Source organism: Nicotiana sylvestris, chromosome 11 (assembly GCF_000393655.2).
Source record: "Nicotiana sylvestris chromosome 11, ASM39365v2, whole genome shotgun sequence".
NCBI lineage: Eukaryota > Viridiplantae > Streptophyta > Magnoliopsida > Solanales > Solanaceae > Nicotiana > Nicotiana sylvestris.
In genome coordinates this window covers 709,306-729,158 of record NC_091067.1, presented here as the reverse complement: position 1 = coordinate 729,158, position 19,853 = coordinate 709,306, and the positions used below count along the sequence as shown (strand labels likewise).

The following is a 19,853-nucleotide window of genomic DNA, read 5'->3' as shown; positions in this document are numbered from 1 at the left end:
TAATATACTGGAGTTTGGAGCACCGGTGCTCCAGTCTCCGGTATATTATACTGGAGCCAGCAAAGTATATCAGTCCAGCATAATATGTTGGAGTTCATATACAGGTGCACCGAACTCCAGTATATTATGCTGGATCCGTCTTTATTATCGCAAAATAGTGGCTATTTTTTATTGACTTGGTAAACGCTGGCTATTTTTGAATGACCAGTCCGAAAACTGGCTATACCGTGCTATTTTTACGTAAATGTTTTGGGATTTTTACACAAATAGCTGGTCATATTCAGTTCAATTTTTTTAGCAGATTATGCATTGATTATACACAATTATACATATATAATACATAAATTATGTATATATTATACCTCCATCATTACTTCTAGTTTAAGTTGTTGGGTGGACGGTTATTTGAGTTAATTCTTCAAATTTATTTTCTCGGGTTGAATATCTCATAAGCCCAATCCAACTGATTAAGAAATAATTTTCAATCTTTTTTACTTCATTTATTTCTTTATTTTGATTTTTGAATTGAACATTTAAATAGTCAACATAATAATTGCTATGTCTTGGCAAAACAAAAAGACTTATTGGTTATTTCAGTTCGGAAAAGGTCCAAATACCCCCCTGAATTTTATGATAAAGTCTACAAATAATTCTTATTAGAAGTTTGTCCCATTATCCACCTTGCCGTGACACTCTTGGCTCGGAAACCTCTTTAATTTTAAATGGCTGCCACAGTAGATAAGTTATCCACTCATAATTTAACATATGAAATTTTAATTTACACCCAACCAGATTTAATTAACCAACCCATTAACCATTACCCGATCCGAATTTTCAAAATTATCTTTTTCCCTACTAACAAGTGGCATCCGCTCTAACTTGCATATACCTCACTATTCCACCAAATACCTAAATAATAGCTAAACATAACAATGTTTGCTGGAATTTCCTATTTAATGATCTTGTCAAATCTGGAAAAACAAAAATCAATTAAAAAAACTCGATAAAGTTTTATCATGAGCTAAGAAATATATTAATCAAAAGAAGTTGACGAATATACGTATAAAAAATTTATCCTTCACTCTCAGAACAGTACATAAATACTGCAGCGACTTGTGTCTCTTTACGTGGAAAAAGGTCCAACATTGTCCTTTCGAAATTACTTAATTCATGCTAATAGCGTGTTTGACCAAGCTTCTTTTGAGGCAAAAGCACTTTTTTTGGTCAAAAATATTTTTTTTCTAAAATTAAGGTGTTTGGCCAAGCTTTTGAAAGGAAAAAAAGTGTTTTTGGGGAGAAGCAGAAGCAGTTTTGGAGAAGCAGAAAAAAGTAGCTTCTCTCCAAAAGCACTTTTGAGAAAAATACACTTAGAAGCAGTTTTTAAAGCTTGGTCAAACACTAATTGATACTCAGAAGTGCTTTTCAAAGTAATTAGTCAAACACAAACTGTTTTTCACCAAAAGTACTTTTGAAAAAAAGCACTTCTCAGCCAAACAGCCTATAACATTTTTGGTTCACTCGTATATTATTAGCAAATTCTTTTGTACTTGTCCTTGTCATTAGCAAAAGTAGTAACTCCAACATGAAATAGGAGACTTCGAGCCCGTTTGGACATAAGAAATGTTTTCCTTTTTCTCAATTTTTTTTTTATTTTTTTTCGAAATTAGTGTTTCTTCATAAAATTTTAAATTTTCACTTGAATATGCATTTTGAAAAACTCCAAAAACCTATTTTTTAAAATTTTCACTCAAATCACTCACAAAACTTCAAAAACAACCCAAAATTATATTCATGTCCAAACACAACTCTAATTTCACTTGAAAAAAGATTTCACCTTTTTTTGGAATTATACAATTCTTATGTCTGAACACCCACTTCATGTTCGAATTCTCCGAAAAGCAAATAAGGTATTAGAGGTGAATTCAAATATAGCTAGATTTACAAGTGGTAATTGAAAAATAGTCATAGTTTCAAAAGTAATTGAAATTTAGCCACTTTTCATATAAAGATAAATCTGAACGAAAACACTATTCAAAATCCGGAAAATATTCCAGCATAATATATTGGAGTTCCAGTATAATATACTGAAGTTCCAGCATAATATACTGGTCCAGCATAATATGTTAGAAGTGTTGGAATTTGAACTTACGTTAATTAGTTATAGCCTGAAAGGATAGTGACGTGGCCCAAGTGGTGGATAAATAAAAGGCCTAATATTAAATATTGTGTGTGTGGATAAGTGAGGCCCAATAACTATTGACCTTATCGTAGGCACTCTTTATAAATAGAGGTCACCCCTCCTTTTCCTATCTATTAGAAAACCCTAGTGTATTCTGCCTCTTGAATACGTGGTAACGGTTGGCGTCCCATCAGTCAAGTTCTCCGGGCTGTGAGAGTGAGTAGCTAGTGGATCGTGAAAGTTGGTCTCAGGCTTAATCGCTGTTTGTTGTCGCAATTATATCCATGGAGTTTAACGGTACGCTTCCTTAAACTCTGACTCTAGATTGATTCTACAATTGTGTCTTAATCTCTGCTATGACTGTGATTTAATAATATTAAAGTTAGTATTAGAGCCACCATAGTTAGGGATTAAGATCATGAATTAATTTTGGGTTTTAACGGAAAAGCAATTGTTGTGAACTTGGACGATGGTATGATATTCTTTTTCACCAAAGTTGTTCCATCGCCGCACGTTGGTAACTGTTTTAGCCTAATGTATTAGAGGCGGCGGAGGAAACAAAATCACTTTCTTTGTTAAAAGAATTCTAATTATGTGTGTGGCCTTTATGATAGGATTAAAATAAATTAATCCATATGTTTTGGCTGGTGAAAGTCGATGGCGACAGAAGACAATATGATGATTTCTTTTGTCTTGTACATACTTCTTATCCTAGGGCATGTTCTTTATTATTATAATATTTTTATTTTTTAATTTATGGTTCAACGTTTGGTTTAGGACATGACTGTAGTATTTGTTATAGAAATAGTATGATCCCTAATCAAGGATCTTATTATTACTGCCACTTCGATCGTTCACTTTAGCGGCAGATCGTTTTGCTTTTCATTAAAGGAAAAAGAAATTGTTTAGTTGCCTGCATGCTAAACGTAGCAGTTGACTATGTATCCTTAAACCTTCTGCTTTGGTACTTTTATTTCTTTCAATCAGAGAATGAAACTAATAAAGATATATAGAAGAGTTTGAGTATATGGGTGTTTTATCACATGTATTAACATATATAACTAAGAAATTGTGATTAATAAATAGTATCACCAAAGTGGTCTATTTATTTGGAGTCACTGAAAAGTTCTTAATACTATATACATATGAGATCATTTAATACATGGATTGAGAGTTATGATTACTAGATAGTTTTCACCAAAGTGGTCTGTTTATTTGAGTCATTAAAATATTCTCAATGTACCATGTCCAAATTATCCTTTACAAGTGTACACTAGTGTTGGAAATTTTCCTTTTGATACTAGTGACGCTAAATTAATGCTAAGGATAACTTGTTGTAAGAGGAGGTTTTGTGTCTCTTACATAAAGGAAGGACATAATGTATGCCTTGTACTCTTGGATAATAAAGGGGGGGTTTTGTATCTCTTGCCTAAAGGTGAGGATGCAATGAATGCCTTGGACTCCTTATTTTTTAAAGGGGGAGACAATTGCATCTTCTACCCAAAGGAAGGGTGTAAGGAATATCTTTGGCTCTTTTGATTTATATATTCCTGCCCATAATTTTAGCTAATTTTGTGTTGTTTGCTTATACAGTTGTTAACAACATGACTACTCAGTTGAATTCCGTTGAAACTTTAACTAGTAGCAACTACAAGAAGTGGAAACAGGATGTTGAAATAGTGTTAGGCCTGATAGACCTGGACTTTGTATTGATTTAACAGAAACCCGCTGAACCCACAACTACTAGCACTGCTGATGAAAAGGCTAAGTTTGAGAAATGGATGAAGGCTAATAAATTGAGTCTCATGATCATGAAGAGATCTATTTCTGATCACATAATAGGTGTTATTAAGGATAATGGGAATGCAAAAGATTTTTTGAGTGCCATTGGACAGAAATTCCTAGAGTCTGATAAAGTTAAGATAGGTAGCCTGATTGATTCCCTGTCTACCATAAAGTATGACCTTGTAGGTAGTGTCCGTGATCATATTATGAAATTGGTTAGCGTTGCTACCAAACTGAACAATTTAGGTGTAACCATTACCAATAATTTTCTTGTACACCAATCTCTAAGGTCCCTTCCTGAGCGGTTTAACCAACTTAAGACAACCTATAATGTATAAAAAGATAAGTGGAGTGGTGATGACCTTATTACTGTTTGTGTGGTAGAGAAAGGGACGATCCTGAGGAGTGAACTTTGTTAGTTCGTTTAGATCATCTGATTATCCCTCTTATAAAAGAAAAGGTGGACCCAAATTTCACAAAAGAAAACATGACCAGTCTCATCATCCAGGTGGTAATAGTGGTAATACTAAAAAGCCTGATGTTAATCAAGGTCAGTCTCATAATCCTCTTGGTCCTCAAGCTATAGTTAAGAAAGAAACCAAATGTTGGGATTGCAAACTAGTAGGTCATAAGAAATCTGGTTGTCCTCTGAAAAAGAAATCAGATAATCTTTTGGCTTTTGTCTGCTTTGAAATTAGTCTTGCTCGGATAGTGGTGTAACTGTTCATGTAACCAATGATTTTCAGGATCTAGTAAGCAGACGAAAGCCAAAAGAGGATGAAGCCAGTGTTGTTGTGGGCAATGGACTCAAAGCAAAAGTAGAGTTTATAGGGACATCTATTTTACCTTTTAAAATAATTTTAGTATTCTTTTAAAAAATACTGTTTTAGTACCGTCTATGAGACGGAAATTGGTTTTGGTTTCCCTTTTGGACAAAGCTGGTTATTCATTTCAACAAAACAATGGTATTATTAAAATTTTCTATGATTCACATGCTATTGTTGATGCCTTTTTAAGTTATGGTCTATATCGCTTGAATGTATTGAATGAAACTTTTTCTGCAATGCATGTTGAAAATATTGCCCACAAAAGGTTTGTTATGAGTAAAACGTCTTACCTATTATGTCATAGGCGTCTTGGTCATATTTCTAAAGAAAGAATTGAACCATTGGTAAAGGAAAATATTTTACCTGTTCTTGATCCAAAAGATTTTGAAACTTGTGTGGATTGTGTTAAGGGTAAAATGACCAAGGTTAAGAGAAAGGGTTCCACTAGGAGCTCTGAACTCTTAGAAATAATTCATACTGATATTAGTGGACCTTATATATCTACTTTGACCAATCATAAGTATTTTATTACTTTTATTGATGACTTTTCAAGATACTGTTATATATATCTTTTAAAAGAAAAATCTGAAGCACTTGATAAATTTAAAATTTGCTGAAAAACAGCTTGGGAAGTCTATTAAGATAATGAGGTCTGACCGTGGTGGTGAGTACTATGAAAAATATGATGAATCTGGTCAATGCATGGGGCCTTTTGCTTTATTTTTGCAAGAATATGGGATAGTAGCACAATATACCATGTCAGGTACTCTTGAGCAGAATGGTGTGGCGGAAAGACGGAATCGTACTCTCATGGAAATGGTGAGAAGTATGATGTCAAGGACTAGCCTACCTGAGTCTCTTTGGGGTGAAGCCTTAAACAACTAGCTATATCCTGAATAGAGTTCTTACAAAAATGTCTTGAAAACTCCCTTTGAACTATGGACAACCCGAAAACCTGGCTTGAACCATTTTCACATTTGGGGATGTCCAGCTGAAGTTCGTATTTATTCACCCACAGAAAAGAAAACTGATCCTAGAACTACCAGTTGTTTCTTTATAGGCTATTCTGATCACTCTAAAGGTTTTATGTTTTTCTGTCCTGGGCGTGACACTGGAATCGTTAAGTCTATTAATGCAAAATTTCTTGAGCATGATGTTTGTGATTGTGATTGTTCATGTGGTAAGGAAATTATATTGAAAGAGAAGGAAGTCATTGTCCCTGTACCTGTTATACATGAAAAGGTGGTAAACCAACCTATTCATGATAGGGAGAATTAAGGGAATAACGACGTAGATCCCATAGTTCCTGAACAAAATGTACACAATGAACCATTCCGCAGGTCACAAAGAGAAAGAAGGTCTGCCATCTCTGATGATTTTATCGTGTATGTGACTGAAAATCTTAGTGATACTGGAGAGCTAACTGATCCTTTATCATATGCTCAAGTTATTTCCTCTCCATTTGTTGATAAATGGCGTGAGGCAATGAAAGATGAAATGCGCTCCATGGAACACAATGGAGTGTGGGAATTAGTTGAACTGCCTGAAGGTTTTAGACCTATTGGTTGCAAATGGGTGTTTAAAACTAAAAGAGACTCTAAGGGAAACATAGACCGTTATAAAGCAAGGTTGGTTGCTAAGGGTTACACTCAGAAAGAAGGCATTGATTATAAAGAAACATTTTTTCCTATTTCATCCAAGGATGCATTTAGAATTGTGATGGCTCTTGTGGCTCATTTTGATTTAGAATTGCACCAGATGGATGTTAAAACTGCTTTCCGGAATATGAGTCTACTTGAAGAAGTTTACATGGTTCAACCTGAAGGTTTAAAGAGGCTGGTAAAAAACATCTAGTGTGCAAGCTTAATAAATCCATATATAGGATTAAACAAGCCTCCAGGCAGAGCTACTTGAAATTTGATGAAATTATTACAAAATTTTGAATTGTGGAGAATAAGCTTGATGAATGTGTATATCTTAAAATAGCTAATGGTAATTTCATTATCATGGTTCTCTATGTTGATGATATTCTGCTTGCCACATATGATTTGGGCTTGTTGAATGAGACCAAACAATTTTTGTCAAGGTCTTTTGATATGAAAGATCTTGGTGAAGCCTCTTTTGTTCTTGAGATAGAAATTAAAAGAGATAGGTCACGTGGTTTATTGGGTTTATCACAACGTTCCTATATTGAGAGTGTTCTTAAAACTTTCAATATGAAAGACTGTAGACCTGGTGTTGCACCTGTTGTAAAAGGGGATAAACTTAGTAAAGATCAATGTTCGAAAAATGAAGTTGAAATGAGAACAATGAAAGATGTTCCATATGCAAGTGTTGTTGGTTGTTTGATGTACATACAGGTTTGTACAAGGCCTGATATTGCATTTGTTGTTAACATGTTGGGAAGATTTTCTTCTAATCCTGGGTGGGCACATTGGGTGGCTGCAAAGAAAGTGATGAGATATCTACAATGCACCAAAGACTTCATGCTTGTGTACAAAAGGGTTGATTACCTGGATCTTCTAGTATATTCAGATTCTGATTTTGCTGGTTGTCAAGACACTATGAAATCAACTTCTGGATATACTTTTATGTTGGATGGAGGTGCTATTTCTTGGAAAAGTGAAAAGCAAAGCATCACTATTACATCTACAATGGAAGTTGAGTTTATTGCTTGTTTTGAGACTGTTTCACATGTTCTCGATAAAGAATTTTCTTACTAAATTGCAAATTATGGATTTTATATCTAAGCCGGTGACTATTTTCTGTGACAACAGTGCAGCTGTGTTCTTCTCCAAGAATAACAAGAGAACAAGAGGCTCTAAGCATGTTAGCCTTAAGTTTCTTAAGGTTAGAGACATGGTAAAAGAAGGTGATTTATGTATTGAGTATATTAGCACGAAATCTATGTTGGCTGATCCTTTGACTAAACGTCTTAGACCTGTAGTGTTTAATGAACATGCTAAAAATATGGGTATTTTAGAGTCTTTTGATGCGCTTTAGTCAGTGGGAGTTACTTTGTAATTGCTGACTGAGATATTGCCTTTAATAAATCCTATTTTTATGCAAGCTTGTGTTATTTGATATCTCTTATGCTTATGACTAACATGATAATTTATTTATTTTTATTTCCAATTGGACATTGCATAAACTCATGATATCTTTGAGTCTTGCGGCTTGTTGCCTTTATTATCCCAGGTAAGACACAAGGGAATCCTCCTGAGGTGATATGATTTTATGTCACTTGGAGGCTCCTGAGGTGATATGGTTATAATATCACTTGGAGGATTATTTCTTTTAAGAGGTGTGAATATATTCACCTTGATTAGAAAGATAAAATGCTTAGCACATATGTTTGATCCATGTTGATGGAAATTATAGCATATATGGTCGTAGATAGAATTCATACCTTAAAATGGTGCGATGCCTGCTACGATTCATTGTTAATCTTTCCTATTAAGATTGAATGGATTGTTATATAGGTCATTCTATCATTGGCTATGTGAGTAGTGTGGCCACCGTAGAGTCTAAAATCCTTTTTCAAAATGATTTTCTTAAAAACTCAAATATTTAAAATTGTTTTCTTGTCCTCAATTAATGTTGGCGTCCAAGTGGGAGAATGTTGGAATTTGGACTTACGTTAATTGGTTATAGTCTGAAAGGATAGTGTCGTGGCCCAAGTGGTGGATAAATAAAAGGCCTAATATTAAATATCGTGTGTTGGATAAGTGAGGCCCAATAACTATTGGCTTGTGATGGGTAGACACTCTTTATAAATAGAGGTGAACCCCCATTTCCCTAGCTATTAGAAAACCCTAGCGTATTCTGCCTCTTGAATACGTGGTAACGGTAGACGTCCCATCAGTCAAGTTCTCCGGGCTGTGAGAGCGAGTAGCTAGTGGATCGTGAAAGTTGGTCTCAGGCTTAATCGTCGTTTGTTGTCGTTGTTGTATCCATGGAGTTTAACGACACTCTTCCTTAAACTCTGACTTTAGATTGATTCTACAATTGTGTCTTAATCTCTGCTATGGCTGTGATTTAATAATCTTACAGGAAGTTCATACACATGTGCTCCAATCTCCAGTATATTATGCTGGATCTTTTCGTGTGTTGGAGTTCTAACATAATATGCTGGAAGTTCATAAACAGGTGCACCGATCTCCAGTATATTATGCTGGAACTTTTAATGTTACAACAAAATAATAGCTATTTTTTAATAACTTTACAAACACTAGTTTTTTTTATTTACCAGTTCCAAAGCTGGCTAACACATGCTATTTTCACCAAATTTGCACATTCACTTCTGACTATGATTTAAGAATACCTCCATGTTAGGCTCCATTAGGGATTAACGAAAGAAGGGCGAACGACACAAATAGCCACTAAAAGCAGTGGTTTTTATTTTAAAGCCACTGTTTTCAATGTATTTAGACTTTAGCCACTCTTTTAAAAAATTTATACCTGACTGGACGAAAATACCCTTCTGGTATAACTTATACTTACGCTATCAACACAAGCAGCAGTTACACAAAGAGAAGAAACGAGCAGCAGCAGTTACCACAACGGCGATCAACTGAGGATTGATAAAGTTATAGACATCGCCTCCTATGATAATTCTGTATTCCGGACATAGTGTCTTCGTTTTAAAAATTGAATTCAAAAAAAAAAAAAACTATGTCGTTAACTTTGATTCTACTGGCCTCATTTTGCAAATTGAATAAAAAAACTTAAGGACAAAATGTCCTTCACTTTGTTGTTGTTCTTCTGTATACAAAGTCCTGTAGCTTGAGTTTCAAATTGTATGTTTTAATTTCTGGTTCAAATGTTAAGGACTGACAGTCCTTAACTTTTAAATACATGTTTAAATGTTAAGGACTAGCAGTCCTTAACTATTAATTCCATGTTTAAATGTTAAAGGACAGGCAGTCCTTAGCTTTTAATTTCTTGTTCAAAAGTTAAGGACTTGCAGTCCTTAACTTTTAATTCCATGTTTAAATGTTAAGGACTGGCAGTTCTTAACTTTAATTACATGTTTAAATGTTAAAGGACATGCAGCCCTTAGCTTTTAATTTCTGGTTCAGAAGTTAAGGACTGACATTCCTTAACTTTTAATTCCATATTTAAATGTTAAGGACTCGAAGTCCTTAACTTTAATTATATGTTTAAATGTTAAAGGACAGACAGTCCTTAGCTTTTAATTTCTAGTTCAAAAGTTAAGGACATGCAGTCCTTAAGTTTTAATTTTTGGTTCAAAAGTTAAGGACAGACAGTCCTTAAGTTTTAATTTCTTGTTCAAAAGTTAAGGACTGAAAGTCCTTAACTTTTAATTCCATGTTTAAATGTTAAGGACAGACAATCCTTATCTTGGTCTTGCACTTACAGTACACCTGTTCTTTTAATTTTTGGTTCAAAAGTTAAGGACATGCAGTCCTTAAGTTTTAATTTTTGGTTCAAAAGTTAAGGACAGACAGTCCTTAAGTTTTAATTTCTTGTTCAAAAGTTCAGTCCTTAACTTTTAATTCCATGTTTAAATGTTAAGGACAGACAGTCCTTATCTTGGTCTTGCACTTACAGTACACCTGTTCTTAATTCTACAAGGATTGCTTTATAACGTATGTCATTTGTTTCCCATTCTCTTGACTTGTATGATGGAAACAATATGCATAATAGTTGCTTTTAATGGTAGATGGATTGAAAACTATACATATCTTGAAACAGAACATAAATCATGAACTAGCAAATGAAAAAGTACCCAATGCCTTGAGTGCCACCAGTTACAAGAGCATTCATGCCATAAAGGGACCATCCATTCACTTTTCCACTACACTTAGTGGCAGTGGCAGTAGTTGTGAGTCGAACTGAACTGCAATTCATCCATGGGTTTATTATAAAGTTTCTGGGTTTTGGAAGTTGAAGTTTGTGCTTGAGAGAAGCAGCAACAGTGTGTGAAATGAAGAGGGGTTCCGACATTTTCTTTTGGAGAGAGAGAGAGACAAGGGATTGAGGGATTGATGTGCATAGATAAGGGATTGAGGGATTGATGTTGTTGACCAAGCATGGAGGAGGTCGGCCATGAAATCACCTTGGGTATTCCAGATGAAAATGCAACGTGAAAGAGAGGAAGAAAGGGTAAAATTATTTTTTTTCTATTAGTGTTGGCTATTTTTGCTGAGCATTATAATTAGTGAATAAAAATTAAAGACACCCTTAATTAGTAGCTACTACACGCCATTTTTACACGAAAGAACGAGACTATTTGCTAATAATGAAATTAATATTAGACCAAAAGGTTAACGAATATTATATGTGACCAAATTTGATCTTTGTCACTTCTTTATATGAACCTTCCCCATGTAAATAAAGCTAGTACTATTCAAAACTAGTAACATTAGTTCACCAAGTTGTTGGTTTCCAGCTGTGTTGATTGACCAAATGAAAAGGTCTTTTCTAGTAATATCCTAAACAACACTTACCTATGATTCTTCAACTAGAAAGTAACACGTTGAAAAGCCAATGAGGAATGTACTAGAATACACGCAAAAGAAATATTTTATTGGTGAATACAACTTCAATATGAACCTATAGAAATTGCTAGAGTTTTCCTTTTTCTACCGACGGAGTCAAAATTTTAACTTTATGGATTCTGAATTTAGATCGACAATAATTTTATGTGTTCTGAATTTAATATTTGTACATATTTAATTAATTTCTTAACACATATACGTTGTTTACCCATACGTTAAACATTAAAGTCTAGCATTTGTAGATGTCAAAGGAGAATTGCAATAGTGGTGAAATATGTCCATCTCCTTTCCTAATGTAAAATTAGACAAAACATAAACTTTTGATTGTATGAATCCCTATGTAATAAAAAAAGTTTTAAGAATATGGTTTCCTGAGTTCAATTTCAAAATATATGAACTACCTCAAAACAAAATTAAAAGGGAAAGTTACACTTTTGATTGTTCGGTCAAAAGTATTTGTATTTATTATATATATAAGTTATACACTAATATAATTGTATATACATATTATGTATTTGTTGACAATTATTTTGATTAAGCGGTTATACAGGGTAAAAATCTCATATAAAAATGGTTAATTAGACTCAATATGACACAAGAAAAGTCTAAAACCGTGTCCACTAGTACAAGAATTTGTAGTTTGTTTCCATGATGATGTCTAATGATGACCAAACTATTTTATTGGCTGGCTAAACTATCAAATTAAGCCACGTCATAGAAATGGGGCCCACCCACTGTTATAGTGGGAATAAACTATTTGCCAGCTGTCCTACTCCATTACCAAAATGGCCCTCCAATTTCTAGAAACCTTCTTTTAACCCCACCAACTTTCATTCCTTAACCCAACACCTCTATATATAGCATTTGGTTACAAATTACAATCCATCTTTGACTTGTAAAAACCAAATCAATTACCCAATGGCTTCTTTGTTAGCTCAATATTTGGTTTTTCTTGCCTTATGCTCTTTGCAATATCATAGTTTGGCTTATAATAACTTTAATCAAGATTTTGATGTTACATGGGGAGATGGTAGGGCAAAGGTTCTCAACAATGGAAAACTTCTTACTCTCTCCCTTGACAAAGCCTCTGGTTCCGGTATTCAATCCAAGAGAGAGTATTTATTTGGAAGGATTGATATGCAGTTGAAACTCGTACGTGGAAATTCAGCTGGCACTGTTACTACATATTACGTAAGTGTTATATCATAGTTATTCGAAGGGGATGAGAGTGTTGGAGCAACGGTAAAATTATTTTTCGAGTCGTGAAAGTAGTCACTAATATTTGCATTAGGGTAGACTGTCTACATCTTACCCCTTGGGGTGTGACCCTTTCTCGGATCCTGCTTGAATGCGGGAGTCTTTATGTACAAGGCTGTGCAACGGTAAAGTTGTCTCCGTTGTGACCTATAAGTCTCGGGTTCGAGTCATGGAAGCAGTCACTAATGCTTGTATTATGGTAGATTGTCTACATCATTACTTCTTGGGGTGCAACCCTTCCCCGGACCCTGCATGAATGCGGGAGTCTTTATGTACCAGGCTGTGCAACGGTAAAGTTGTCTCCGTTATGACCTATAGGTCTCGGATTCGAGCCGTGGAAGCAGCCACTAATGCTTGTATTATGATAGACTATGCATATTATATCCCTTGGGGTGTGATCCTTCCATAGGCCCTGCATGAATAGGTTTTGTGTACCGGAATACCTTATCTCATAGTTATTGGTGATGTTGTCATTTAATCTACATCAATAATTATGATCATATGGTAATTTTTTTTCTTATTTTTATATCATATGATTACTAAGATCTTGTTTTATTTTAATTTTCTATGTAGTTATCATCACAAGGGGCAACACATGATGAGATAGATTTTGAATTCTTGGGCAATCTTAGTGGTGATCCTTATATTATTCATACAAATGTTTACACTCAAGGCAAAGGTGACAAAGAACAGCAATTCTACTTATGGTTTGATCCAACTGCTGGTTTTCATACCTACTCCATTCTTTGGAACCCACAAACAATTATGTAGGTATCCTTTTACTATACAAACTAACAACAACAATCCAGTATAATCCCACTTAGTGGGGTCTGGGGAGGATAGTGTGTACGCAGACCTTACCCCTACCCTGGGGTAGAGAAGTTGTTTCCAAATAGACCCTCGGCATCCTTTCCTTCAAAAACTTCCCACCTTGCTCTTGGGTAGACTCGAACTCACAACCTCTTGGTCGGCATCCTTTTACTATACAAACCATATATCATTATTCATTAGAACCATTACTGCTCCTTCAATTTTATTTTATTTTGAAATAAAATTTACACAATTTGAAAACTATGGAAAAAAATTACGTAAGATTTGCTAAGATAGTTAGTAATCAATGCATATTATTTATTTTTTTTAAAAAAAAAGAGAAATTAAAGTTAAAAAAAATTAGCTTAACTCCTCAAATAGTAATGGTGTCATATATCCAAACTTATATATCTCTCTTGGTTTTTGCTCCTAAAGTTCTATAAATTTAACTTTATCTTTATTTTGACTTGCTCTATTTGACATTTCTTATAAAAATAACCAATATACTGGAATATTAAGCAAACTATAAGCTGAATAATGTTCATAATATTGATATAACTAGTTAGAATCAGGACGCACGAGAATTTAATTAAGGGCCCATTTGGCCATAAAAAAGTTTATTTTTTCCGATTTTATTTTATTTTTTTTCAGAATCAGTATTTGGTCATGAAAATTTTAAATTACACTTGCAGTTGAATTTCGAAATTTTTCAAAAATTTGAAAAACTCCAAAAAAATTATGTTTCAAAATTTTCACTTAAAATCACTCACAAAAATTCAGAAACAACTCAAATTGTATTCATGTCCAAACACATTTGTGATTTTCAAATACATTTTCACTTATATTTTTTCTTTTTTTTTTTTTAATTTCACAATTCTTATGTTCAAGCGCCCACTAAATCTAATAAATTATTGTTAATTCTTAATATTTGAATATGTAACAGCAACAACAACAACAACAACCACCATAACTATTGCTCCTATGCCTCAGTCCCAAAACAAATTGTCTTGGTTAATAGTTGAACATGACATTATTTTATTTCTGCTTCTACAAATTGACAAAAACTTATACATATATTTTTATGTTTGATTTACCAATTTTGTAGATTTTATGTGGATGGCACACCAATAAGAGCGTTCAAGAACATGAAGTCAAGAGGAATACCATACCCAAACAAGCAACCAATGAGAGTATATGCAAGTCTATGGAATGCAGATGATTGGGCTACTAGGGGTGGCCTAATTAAAACAGATTGGTCCAATGCTCCATTTATAGCTTCTTTTAGAAATTTCAAAGCCAATGCTTGTGTTTGGGAATTTGGAAAATCATCATGTAATAGTAGCACAAATCCATGGTTTTTTCAAGAACTTGATTCAACAAGCCAAGCTAAGTTACAATGGGTGCAGAAAAATTATATGGTTTATAATTATTGTACTGATATTAAAAGGTTTCCTCAAGGTTTTCCTCTAGAATGTAATTTCAACTCCACAACTAGTTAAAATTGTTTTGTATATTAGTCTTGGTAATTATCAAATTCCTCTTGTAATTGACGGAATTCATTTTCAGAGATAATAAATTACAAATAGAATCATGTAATAAGATGTAATGCTACATGAATAGGACAATCGCAGTGCAAATACAATATTTCTTGTCTTTGTAAGTTTTTTGAGTTTTGTAATAAATGAAGTTTCATTCGGACTTCGTCTATGTTATTGTGATAGGTACTCTGTCTTATTTTATGCGACAAAATTATTATATTGTAATAACCCTAATTTAATTTAGGGGTTATTTGGTAATTTGACCAAAAAAAAGAAATTAATTAATATAAAAGAAGAAGACAAAAAAAAAACACTTAAAAAGAAGCGAAAAAAACATAAACGCTGGTTGAAAGTTGGAACAGAAGCAAAACGCAAAAGCAGAAAAAGAAAATGTAGTAGGAGAAAAGAAAAGAAAGGGAGAAAAAGAGAAGAGAAAAATAGGGATTTTCTGCTCAAATCTTCAAGGTAATGATCCTAAACTTTTATTTGAGTTTATTACGTAATTATGAGAAGAATTTTATGATAGAAATATGGAGAAATTTTCAGAATTTGCGAAAGCCTAGCCCTAGAGTTCTTCAACCTAATTCATGAATATGAAAGGACAAACGTTATCAAAATTTGATTTTAAGTAGTGTTCTGGAATCCTCTCGTGGAAAAGAATCCGTTGGTGGTCATGGCATGAGAATTCCGACATGTTAACTTTTTGTGTCAACCTTTGACTACAAGTTGGACTTGCTCTAAAAATTAAATGGATATTCACTTAAGGGTTTTTTATCATTCTTTTTTGTGAAGAAATTTTTTTTATTTCATCACCTCGAAACTATTACAGGCTTTTTTCCTCAGTACTTTCCTCTTTTCTCCTATTTCTTTCTATATACATATACATTAGCTATGTACTCCTTGTCATCAAAACATTATTTTTTCTATCTATCTTATCTTATATTTCTGCATTATCTTCTCAATCCATTCTCTTTCTTGAACACTTGTCTTGCTCTTCAAATAGGCGAGCTTCCTCAGTCTGCATTCTTGTTTAATCTGACTTAGTATGTAGGTAGTGGTGGATAGTTTGAAGTTCCATACAGCAGTGTTCCTAGCATTCCATATCCAGTACATCAGGGCAGCCAATATAGCAGTAGCAACTTCCCTGCATTTCTTTCCTTTGACTAGTCTGGTCACTCTTTTTCATATCCCTGTTATCTCTGTCTTTTGTATACCTATGCTCATTCAGTTTAACACCTCCCTTAAGCACTACTGTGAGAATACACATTCAAAGAATAAATGTTGGATAGTCTCTTCTTCTGTTCCACATATTGGGCACCTATCTTCTTGACTAATGCACATACGATATGATCTGGTTTTTGTCAGCAGTCTTTGATGCATAGTGAGTCAGCAAATAAAACTATGCTTGGGTAGGTTCATATTGTTCCATACTCATCTTCTCTATACCCACTTTTCCTTTTCTCCAATTCTCCATGTATATCTAAGGCTGTATTGTGGTCCGGGCCAAGCCCGGGACCGGCCCGGGACCCCGAGACCATGGGCTAAACGAGTTGGTCCAAACGATCCGGTCCCATGCGGTCCTAGGAGCCCACTGTAGGCTGGTCCTCCATGTTGAGACTAGCCCGGGATCGGCTGGCGGGCCTGGGCCGGTTCAACAGGGCCTAACAGCCCCAACGACTATTTTTTTTAAAAAAATTGGCCAACGATTGGAAGTTTAAAAACTAGCTGTTGGCCTGTAATTTAGCCGTTTGGCTTTATAAAAAATATCCATTTGGCCCCCAAACTTTGTTTTAACCCCAAACTTTTTATAATTACACTTTTTTTCCTATTCTCAACTATAAATACCCCCTCATTCTTTCATTTTTACTCACAAAATCATCAATCTCTCTCTAATTTTCTTCTATAATTCCTTACTTTATTATTGCAATTTGTGAAAAATTGTGAAGTTGGTGAATTGAAGTATTCAATTCTTCAACGATATACAATTTTCAAGAAGTTGTTCGTCAATTCGGTAAACTCGTTCCAACTCTTAAGTTTTAATATTATAGTTTTGTTTGTTTTAGTTTGTATAATTATAATTAATATGGACTTTTCTTTGAAAAAAATATTTGGTGGTAAGGGTAAGGGAAAATCTAAAATTGGTGAATATAGTGGTCAAGCTACTACTCCTCTCTCGGCTCCCCGACGCAGACCTGTTACCCGTCCTCCTCCACTTATTATTCTTGATAGTGATAACCTCTGTTTTCAATTTACCGATAGTCAATTTTGCCATGATATTGCACCAGGTCAACAATTAAATAATGAATATATGAATGCTCTTTATGGTAATCCAACTATCGATGAAAATGATGGTTTAGATGAAATGCAACCGGATTTAGATGATACACCTACTAGTCCTATTGTTACCCCAACTGATAATAATTCAAATGATGCCCCGCCTGACCCTCCTATATTACCCCCTACTTTGAATAGACAACCTTCTAGATGGCCCGAAACATATTTTGTTTGGCACTTTTTTTACTCAACTAAGAGATCAAAATAAGGCTAAGTGTAAAACTTGTGGGTCTTTGATGGCTCATAAATATATTGGAGACCATAGCGGTACGGGTACTTTGACTAGACACATAAAGACACACCCTAGAGATAAAGCTAGATATCTTCAAATGAAAGCTGCGCAAGAGGGGACAAGTGTAGGTACTGAGGTTAACCCTAGTACCGGGTCAAATCTAATTCAACGGGGAATTAATACTGTTACCGGTGGCATGTTATATTACGATCCAAATAAAGATCGTGAAGAATTGGCAAAATAGTTACTGTTATGTGCTTACCCTATAATTTTCCTTCTAACCCTCACTTTGTACATTATATTAGAAGAGTTTTTAATCCTACTTATAAAGGATGGTCTCGCGTAACCGTAAAGAACGATATTTATAAATATAAACATGAATATGAATAATATTTGCGCTATTTATTTACTCATATAAATTATCGCGTTGTTATTACTATTGATATTGGTAGAAGTGATAATGACTATGATTATCTTACTGTTACCACTTATTGGATTGATGAGGAATGGAAAATGCAAAAATGCATTATTGCTTATAGAATAATTAATTCACGTCACACAGGTAAATTTATTGCTTACACAGTTGCAGATATTTGTAGATATTTTTGCATTAAAGATAAAATAATGTCAGTTTTAATGGAAAATGCTTCTAGTAACACTAATGCTATAGGCTTGCTTACAACTACACTAAATCTTGCATTTAGTAATATTTTCCATGTTAGATGTATTTGTCAAATTTACCATTTAATCGTCGGTGATGGTATGAAAATATTAAATGTTGAAATTAAAAAAGGTTAAAATCGCTCTTAATTGGCTTTTTTATTCAAACCGTAGAAGTAGACTTGGAGAATATTTTAAAAAATGTGATGAATTTGACCTTAGAGAAAGAATGATTCCTAAACCTTGTCCGACTAGATGGAATTACTTATATGAAAGTTTAGTTGTTACTTGGAAAAATCAATACTCTTTAGAGATTGGATCCGTTCGGAAAGAAGAAATTTTGGACTTGTTGAATCACAACCGAAGATAGACGAAGCTTATGAAGAAATGCTAGCGGAACTTGCGGAGGATGCTGCTTCACCCGTAAGCGGTGATGAACAAGCTTCTTTTCTGCCACCACCAACGGAAATTCCTCCGGACCTTGAAGGATTTATGAAATTTGTTAGAGATAATACATAGACTAATATGTAACTTGTATTTTGGCACATCTTCATTAGTTTTTTTTTTCTTTTAATGGTGGTATTAGCACCTTGTTGTGCTCGTTCCATTGGGGGGAGGAAGACTAAGAAAGATATTGCCATTTTTTGTTAATGTTGTAATAATAAAAATTATAAGGCATTCCCTTGAATATTTCTTTGCAATTTTTTGTGTGTTTAAATTTGAATTAGAAGATTTTAGTCACAATTATATAATATATTTACAAGAAACTGCATTAGATAAAAAAAAATCAAAAAATCTTATATAAGGCAATATACTATATATGGCAATTTCTTGTAAATTATCTAATATGTATGTATATGTATATATATATATATATATATATATATAATTTACAAGAAATTGCCTTAGATAAAAAAAATAGCCTTGAACACTTAGGCTCGTTTAGGCCCGGCCCATTTAGCTCGGGACCATGTGGGCTTAGGACCACAGTGGGCCAGTTCCACCCTCCAAGACTGTTAAGCCCGGGATCGTTTGGTCCGGGACCGCCAGAGCCCAGCCCGCCAAAGTCCGGGACCGTTTGGCCCGACCCGTTTAGCCCATTTAGGCCCAGGACCGGACCACAATACAGCCTTATGTATATCCCTCCTTAATTGTGTACTGTCCATTGGCACTGCTCCACAAATTCTGATTATATCCAGGAGCAAATATTTCTTTGTTCCTGCATATTTTCTTCTAGTACCAGCAAGCATCATTGGGGCATTTGTACTGCCACCAATCCTTCTCCTTTAAGTAGACATTGTTGATCCATTTCACCCATAGATTGTCAGTTTTTTGAGCAACATTCCATACATATTTTGCAATAGCAGCTTCATTTCATTTTATTATGTCTGTTACCCCTAAGCCTCTATCTAAACTCGTTTTTGTGTAGTTTGAGGTGATCCAGAGACTCGAGAGTATAGTTTTGAGTTATTGAAAAGGTGCTTGGATTATGAATTCGGGGTAAGTGAGACTTTAGCTTTGATATTTGCTTTTCCAAAAACTCGTTTTGAAAGTATATTTTGTCTGTCTGGTCTATGTGTTGGAACGAGCGTGCGCTTAGCAGAATCGGTGGTCTTTGACCAGCCACAAATATATATTATTTTGTAAAAAGCTAAAATAATTTAATAAGTAATATGTGGTGTGATGTGATGTGGCATAGCCTCGTGC

General features: G+C 34.2%; 3 protein-coding genes across 3 annotated transcripts; all 3 read left to right on the top strand.

The window, feature by feature from the left end:
* The first annotated feature begins 3,783 nt into the window (after positions 1 to 3,783).
* Positions 3,784 to 6,645, top strand: LOC138882211 (uncharacterized). Its single transcript, XM_070162697.1, has 7 exons — positions 3,784 to 3,858; positions 3,901 to 4,253; positions 4,420 to 4,645; positions 4,711 to 4,762; positions 4,855 to 5,216; positions 5,416 to 5,624; positions 6,132 to 6,645. The coding sequence occupies exons 1-7, from the start codon at positions 3,784 to 3,786 to the stop codon at positions 6,643 to 6,645; spliced, it is 1,791 nt and encodes a 596-aa protein (XP_070018798.1).
* Positions 6,646 to 6,797: 152 nt separating this feature from the next.
* LOC138882210 (secreted RxLR effector protein 161-like) lies at positions 6,798 to 7,514 on the top strand. The gene has a single exon (XM_070162696.1). The coding sequence runs from the start codon at positions 6,798 to 6,800 to the stop codon at positions 7,512 to 7,514; it is 717 nt and encodes a 238-aa protein (XP_070018797.1).
* A 4,689-nt stretch (positions 7,515 to 12,203) lies between these two features.
* Positions 12,204 to 15,035, top strand: LOC104244531 (xyloglucan endotransglucosylase/hydrolase protein 24-like). The gene is made up of 3 exons (XM_009799974.2): positions 12,204 to 12,506; positions 13,146 to 13,339; positions 14,488 to 15,035. The coding sequence occupies exons 1-3, from the start codon at positions 12,234 to 12,236 to the stop codon at positions 14,879 to 14,881; spliced, it is 861 nt and encodes a 286-aa protein (XP_009798276.1). The 5' UTR covers positions 12,204 to 12,233; the 3' UTR covers positions 14,882 to 15,035.
* Positions 15,036 to 19,853: the final 4,818 nt, after the last annotated feature.

Excerpts from the sequence above, each read along its gene's own strand:
- LOC138882211 (XM_070162697.1), top strand. The coding sequence starts at position 3,784 with ATGACTACTCAGTTGAATTCCGTTGAAACTTTAACTAGTAGCAACTAC. Across the intron at positions 4,254-4,419 it reads CTTGTACACCAATCTCTAAG|AAAAGGTGGACCCAAATTTC; the intron begins GTCCCTTCCTGA and ends CTCTTATAAAAG. Across the intron at positions 5,217-5,415 it reads TTAAGGGTAAAATGACCAAG|CTTGGGAAGTCTATTAAGAT; the intron begins GTTAAGAGAAAG and ends GCTGAAAAACAG.
- LOC138882210 (XM_070162696.1), top strand. The coding sequence starts at position 6,798 with ATGGTTCTCTATGTTGATGATATTCTGCTTGCCACATATGATTTGGGC.
- LOC104244531 (XM_009799974.2), top strand. The coding sequence starts at position 12,234 with ATGGCTTCTTTGTTAGCTCAATATTTGGTTTTTCTTGCCTTATGCTCT. Across the intron at positions 12,507-13,145 it reads GCACTGTTACTACATATTAC|TTATCATCACAAGGGGCAAC; the intron begins GTAAGTGTTATA and ends TTTTCTATGTAG. Across the intron at positions 13,340-14,487 it reads TGGAACCCACAAACAATTAT|ATTTTATGTGGATGGCACAC; the intron begins GTAGGTATCCTT and ends CCAATTTTGTAG.